Source organism: Aspergillus affinis, assembly GCF_023601865.1.
Source record: "Aspergillus affinis strain CMG 70 chromosome Unknown NODE_289_length_7306_cov_100_520819, whole genome shotgun sequence".
In the NCBI taxonomy this organism is placed as follows: Eukaryota; Fungi; Ascomycota; class Eurotiomycetes; order Eurotiales; family Aspergillaceae; genus Aspergillus; species Aspergillus affinis.
The window spans coordinates 1-7306 of NW_026516070.1; the positions used below are offsets into that span (position 1 = coordinate 1).

Genomic DNA, 7306 nt, shown 5'->3' on the forward strand with positions numbered 1-7306 from the left:
ATCCTCCCTCCTAGACAGCCTTTCCTCTCCATGGGAAAATTCTTTTACTACGAGTCAGAAACAAACTTGTCTTTTACTAAGCTCCTTTGTATACCGTCACACTGCGCAGGATTTGCATTTAAGATTTGAGCACGCATACCTGGGTGTTACTCATTGTTGGTGATAAGCAACGTGCGTGATGTTCGAGAGAGGTGGATCAAGGATCCCTATCTAGTAAGCCACTGTGGGCGGCGCTAGTCTGCATATGGCAATGGAGGCGAAGGGCTTGGAGCACCTTCTCAACATGAGTTACCCATTATGATGCTCCAGCTCCCTGAGTAGTACGTACCGTATTCCACGTCATACTCATCGAGTGTGATGCCAGCATTCCAGAAGCGCCCTTCGGCACTTTGTTTCCGTGCATCAACTATGCTAGTGCACCATTCAAGGAAGGGACCAAATCCCTGGTCAGGGTTGTCTTCATAAGTTTGCCAATGCCGTTTGATGAAGGCCTTTAGCTCGGAGAATAGCTCCTCAATAGGATTCAGATCTATGCATGGAGTTGAACCGCATTCTAAGCCTATGAATTGAGCAAGACGAAGCGGACAATCAATGACAGTTGGTTATAGTCTGGTGATATTCTTTAGACGCAACCGGGGACAACCCATTATTGAGGCAGTTCACTGCTACTGCAAGTATTGGGCGAAACTGACTAACCATCATAATTTATTGCCCGCAGAAATGGACCTATTGTGAGCAATAACCCTGGTTAGGATACCAAGGGGAAAGATTGAACGTCGTAGTTCAACAGAGTAGGAATATAAATGCTTCTACAACTGGTTATTGAGAACTGCCAACTTGCAAGCTCGAAGAAGTAAACAACTACACGTAATTTCAATACTCAACTCTTATTGGTGTCACAGAAAGTCCCATGCAACATATACTTCCCAGCCGAACTCACGAAATGGGAATAAGGCAGGCAGTTACTGAATAATTTAAAGTCCCATTTGCTGGCTCTCCCGATTCGCACTTCCTGGTTACATTTGCTTTGGTTATCAACGCCTCTCTCACCATGAGACTTCAAATGGTTTTAGTCATCGACAGCTTTCTTTTTGTGTCTCTTTCTGCTGCGGGCGGATTTTCTAGCACCTGCGATCAGATAGGGCTTGAGAACCAGCATTACGTTGTTGCAAGCTGCACTAGAACGGATGGTACCGTGGCCAAAAGTAGCTTGGATTTGAATTCTTGCTACCGTAATCGTGGTGGGAATCTTATATTTGAAAAGGGGTCAGTCTGCCCTGAATATGGAAGTTCCGGCGCTAATAGTCTGCAGTGGGGAAATGGGGAGATTTTGCCTATCCTGCAGCGTTGATAGGAATTGGCTATCGTGTGGGTGTCTGACTTACACGGGCGATATCAACTATCCTAACATTGATATGAGTGAGTAAAAGCTCGAAACTATTTACCTTTACGTCACCTGACCATTTTTAGATCTAGCCATTTCTAACTTGAATGGCAAGTTGACGTGCTAGACTCTCTAAGAACTACATCGAGTAATCGGTATACTTGGGGGTTGAAGAATAGATGCCTGTTTGTCCTACAGCAGTAGCAGTATACTAACTGTACGAGGTGCAAATGAATATATTGCAGATAGGAGGGCAAAAGAGGATTTCAATAACGTGGCGGATAAGGCATATAAAGAGGCGTGCGGCGATCTCCTCCTCGCCTCCGGTAGAAGGTCAAAAGCCTGCTTCGTATAGTAAAAGGGCAGGGGAAATCGGGTAATCAGTTGCATTTTATAGATTCTGCAGGATATAGGCGTTGAAATGCGAATTGCTTCAAAATCTGTGTCAACCGTATGTGACCGCAGTTACATAGGAGACCTTCCTATTCCGGATATCGGTATTGGTAGCTACCGATCCCCGAGGATTGTTATTTCCATTGTTCAAAAGTTATATCTCTTGCAGTTGCCTTTTTAGGCTAGATTGCTTATTATTCTTCATGTATTTAAATCATCGTTTGCAGCTAGATTGAAAGAATCAGACCTTCATCATTCGATATTCCTACGGGTACATTACTAGCAATTACGCCAGAGAGACGGCCAACAATCTGCTTCTACAGTGGAAATGCGGTAGCTGGCCCGGTCCGCCGCTAGGTATTAGGTACTGAGGTCCACAAAAGTAGTTAGTTAGTATTGGATCATGAAAGTTTGGTATTGCCTTGTAATTTGTATGCAGAATCGAGGCTCAATGAAGGTCTGATCCTCTTGATCTAGAGGATCGAAACGAAGCTATTTAACATGCAATATGACTACGTGGCTTCTTTGAAATCGGCTGATCACCCAAGGAACATCTAGCTTACTTCGATAATAGGGTCGCAAAGACTTAAACTCGTTGTCCATTTCGAGTCAACGTTTGACAGCAACTATTGTTCAAACACGGGGAATACTTCGGCCCTTCAAATAACTGGCGGAAATGGTGCCACATCACCAAGAGCGGGGTATAGTGGTTTATGCAGAGCTGGGCGGCAAGCTGCAGTTGCTTTTGGAGATAGGGCTAGGCTGTCTTCCGCCCTCCTGCTCCTACAACTCTGATGTGCTTAATGGAAGCAAACCGAAATGGTATATGGAACAGATTAACGAACTTGATTCACAGCTGATATCGAATCACTAACATTACAAACATAACTGACAACTGAAAGCGGCTCTGTAGATAAAATATTGTAGGAAGTAACTCAATTCCTAATGTTAGTAAAGATTTGGATTTGGGAACCAGAATCCCTCAGACTGCTTAATTTCTCATTGGCTAATTAGCATATATATAAAGATTAAGCTTGCCGCTTTCATTCGAGTGTCTTGTCCATTTAATCACTTCTCTATTCTATCATGTTAACGTACAATACATACAGTAACAGGCCTCAGTTGCTAGCTTCTGCTTGGCTAATAGTCATGTTAATCCATGCGAAAATTGTACTCGTGCGTTCTTGCCCAGCACCAGAGTGAGAACGATTCCCAGCAACCTCGTTGTAGTTATGCAGAGTCCCCTGAGCCTAGGAAAATATCCCATAGCATGTTTCGTCCTATTTTTATTAGGTAATATGCCAACGTCAGTAAAAGGAAGGGCGCAATATTATGTCCTACTTTTTTTCTTCCTTTTTGAGGTGTAAGTCCCCTGGCCCACTAGCTTTACCATTAGACTAAAAAGGCACAATGAATGACCAACAGGTCATTCAGCTAGTGTACTATATACGTCAGGTCCCTGACATTTGCCCTGTTTGTCATGTTGAACACCTCAGTTTGATTCGCAGAAAAGCGAAAAAAGCTGAATGGTGGTATTATGAGTTACGTAGCATTCACATTCCCTCGCAAACATGTGTGTAGCAACTAATTTAAGATAGGCACGTATATTCTACTCGTTAGATTCTATGCTGGAACCTCTTAAGATTTAAAGAATCAGATTTCCCATTTACCAATTCTATAGCTTTAAAAGCGCCGTAAATTTTGTTATATCACCGGTCAATAAGATCATCGCCGATTGTCCTGTCGTTCGCAATGACCTGTAAAGACGTCATATTATCAAAAACACACTATCGCTCCTACCCAGCGTTTCTCGAGCTATGTATCCTCCTGTTCCTAGAGTTGCAAAACAAAACAAGCCCACGGCACCATGAAGGATTTGAACCTGGCTCCATACAGGAAATGACTGGCCCCATTAGACTGGTAGCATTCAAGGAACCTAGCAAACCTCAGGAGTTCATTAAGGGCCCACAAGCCGAAAAAGCATATAATAAAGCCGAAAATATATCTAGATGTCTTGCCATATGTCTCTCTGTCATGTTTCACCGCCTGATGATGGCTGCATTGCCAAAGAATGTTCCATCAAGTCGTGCCTGCCTGTCATTGGATATGATTCATCATCAATATTTGGCGACTGGGAAGCACAAAGACATGCAAAACGAAATTCTCAATGTCATGCCACAGAGGGTCATATTAACGAACGATAATTTAAGTAGTTTTCAAAAATTGTTTGATGAAAGGTATCATATCCATGGTCGACATCAGCTGAACGCACTGTCCATTGATCTATATCGACGCAATTTTCCTCAATTGCTCAAGTCGGCGCTTCGACTGATGACGAGAAAAGGAAAAATCAGAAAAATTAGCAAAACTATTTATCGTTTCACAAATAACAAACGGTCGTTGACTCGTTGCATATACATGGCACTCAAGCTTTATAATGTAAGCCTTGAAGACGCAACTACCGCAAATGGCGAGCTTAAAATAGTGCAAGAGATTGGTCTGAGTTCTAGTCCGGAAGCTTGAAGTTCGCATGTTTGTCGTTAGTATACATAGTAAATTGGAAAACACAGGTCTTGCCCCAAGGTTCATTGGCCATGTCCACGAGCATGGCCGTGTAATCGGCTTTATGCTAGAAAAGCTCAGAGGGCGTGAAGCAAACATCAAGGATCTTTCGACTTGTCAATCTGCCCTCCAGCGCCTACATGACATTGGCATCCTCCATGGCGAAGTCAACAGATACAACTTCATTATTCAAAACGGTACGGCGCGGCTGATTGATTTTGAGAAAAGCCAATTTTGTAATGTCGCTACTGCATCTATGCAAGCCGAGATGGATAGCCTATGTGATCAGTTGGTGGAGGACACCAGACACGGTGCAGGTTTCGCTCGGTGAAATCAGCCTAACTAGGAAAGCGGCAAGTCCCTCTCGGACTTATTCCAAGACCGTGTTGATCAGCTAGCCAGGAAATCCTTTGTTACGCCGATTGCCCTTGCTGATAGGACAGAGAATGGTCGCGATTATGCTGTTTTATTCGTCGTGTTTGCTTTCTAGCGCAATACTTATTGCAACAGCCCCTCGCTTCTTTTCCCTAATTTACATGGAGTCAGCACCATTCGAATGATAGTAGGCTATGTACCAGTCCGTTGGAAAGAGTGTGTATGGTCATTCTGCGTGCTATACTCGAGTTCAGAACCGGCGCCCGGGTCTTAGATTCATTAATTGTTTTCCAAATCTGTGGCAGAAATATGTGGGTCTACCGGGAAGCGATTATTCAACTAAGGAATAGGATCGTTTTCAACTGAATGAAGGTCTTGATTCTTTCTAACTACACGATAAAGAAGCCGATATTTATGCAATTTCAGGGGCTTCAGGATCGTCATAAAATGAGCGGAATTGCATGATCTATATCGTCATAAATCATACGATTTTATATTGATCGGTTGCATGATCGGTCCGGTCAAGCAAGGCGATGATATGAGCGGATTAGTCATCTCCCGCGGCCACAAAATCCTTTGCCAACAGGGCGCTAGTCCTCTTTCGGACAGGCTCGAAACATCGACTGGAATAGAGTTTTTATATCATCGCTATGGTGCCTTTAAGATGGAACCTATTACTCTGGAAATCAATATACACATACCAAGTAATTCTATCCTGTTCTCCCTCTTGTCACTCTGGTCATTTCTATTTCCATCCAAGTAGATTAGGGTCGTTGATCTTCCTCTCTTCTCAATCAGTAGTGGCGGCACTCCCGATTGTGTGACGAACGGCTACGCTGGCTATAAGAAATCGCGAAAATGTAGGATATGCATTCAACGAAGAAACTAAGCTAGGTTGTGAAGCTAGATCCGATCGGGTAGTTAGGTCATAGGGTATCGCGAAGGAAGGTCTTCGGAGGCAGGTCACAGTCCGTGACAGATTGCTCATTATTAGCTTCCTTGCATCTTTATCTGCCTTGCGGTGCTTCCAGTCGGAGTGATCCTAACTTTTCTAGGCATTAGGGTAATCGCGGATCCCTATCAAGTCGTCTATGAAGGGATAGTGTAGATCGATTTATTGATGCGCTCTGCATGATATGCAGTGAAACCCCACGGTAAAACAACGCCCCGTAGTAAGTAGCATTGTCCGGCCCTGTTTTCGATCTCAACGTCGGGAAGATTGGCGGATGTAGCGTTCGCACAGACAAACACTCGTCGAACCTCTGGATTCGCTACTAGGTTTGCGAGCGTTATTGGCTTGATCGATGTTTCTTTGGTATCAACCTCGCCAATAATAGGCTTATAGCAGCCCCAGGTCACAGCCTGTGATGTACCTTGACTGGCACCAACAAGGACGCCTCCAATAGCCCATCCCACTGGATTCCACATGTTGGGAACAGTCATCCCCGTTAAAGCAATCACAGCGTTTTCGGCAGCAATAGCTGTAGTAAGTGCAGCCTCGGCAGCGGTGCCGCTGGCCACACTACCAGCAGCGAGAGCACCCTCAGAAATGAGGGCAGCAGAGGCAGCAGCGGCCTTCTCAGCAACAGCCAACACGGCAGCTCCCGCGGTGCCACCGGTGGAAAATACCAAAACCATGACGATCGTTTGTTTTGTGCAACGTGCTTGAGATGAGAGGTAAAATGTTGTTTCGTGCTTTGCAATGCGGGGTAGATGGGAAGAAGTGATTAAACAATTAAAATGGCGGCAGAGCTGAAAAGCCAGATCGACCAGGCCGGTGTGACGATCTACAAAAGAGCTTAATATAAGACAATTTTGTTTCTGACTCTGAGTCAAGGAATTTTCCCATGGGGAAGAAAGGCTATCTAGAAGGGAGGATGTAGGGGCTCTATATACTGCCCGAGGCTCTGCCTCAGGCAGGAAGGCCTGCAGAGCATCCAGGAAGGTTCCTGGATGCCTACCGGAGGGTCCCTAGATCCTATACTAACTAACCGGAACGTTCCTCCCGAACGTTCCTCCACACCGGGAACTTCCCTAACTTCAGGAGGTCACAGCCGGGTCACGGGATATGCCAACCCGAATCAGAAACGAGGGGCATAAGCCATGATGAGGCAACCTACTCCCTACGCTCGACTCCATCCTACAGAGTACATGCCATGGCGTTTCTCGCCCCCTCATTGGCCCTCCCCTTCCCTCCCGGCGCTACGGCCCCATGCCCATTGGTCACCGCCGCCGCCATCAGAGGGTTAATACACTTCATCGTTTGTATACGGTGCGGTACCGTATGTACCATTCAGTCCAGTGCCTTTTAGTACGAGCCTTTCCTTATTAGTATTAGCGCATCCTTGGCACACGGCGACAAAGAAACAAAAGAGCAGAAGACCCGGGCGCCGATTCTGAACTTTAGTGTATTTGCTGTTAAAAGACATAATAACATCCCTTCTTTTGAACCGACCTCCACGCCTGACGAATTCCGAGAAGTTAGCGACATCAACCCCTTGATTGCTCCATATCCATCAGGGCTGTTCACGATTTGCCTATTTGCCTATTTTGACGATACTATATCGGCAACTATACTATATAGTCAGTCCT

At 45.1% G+C, this 7306-nt stretch overlaps 1 protein-coding gene across 1 annotated transcript; it reads right to left on the bottom strand.

Annotated features, from left to right (window-relative positions):
- Positions 1 to 5803: 5803 nt before the first annotated feature.
- On the bottom strand, positions 5804 to 6352 carry KD926_005600 (uncharacterized protein; the record flags this gene model as incomplete). Its single annotated transcript, XM_053095603.1, has 1 exon — positions 5804 to 6352. One exon carries the CDS (start codon positions 6350 to 6352, stop codon positions 5804 to 5806), a length of 549 nt encoding a protein of 182 aa, XP_052949746.1.
- Between the last annotated feature and the right edge of the window lie 954 nt (positions 6353 to 7306).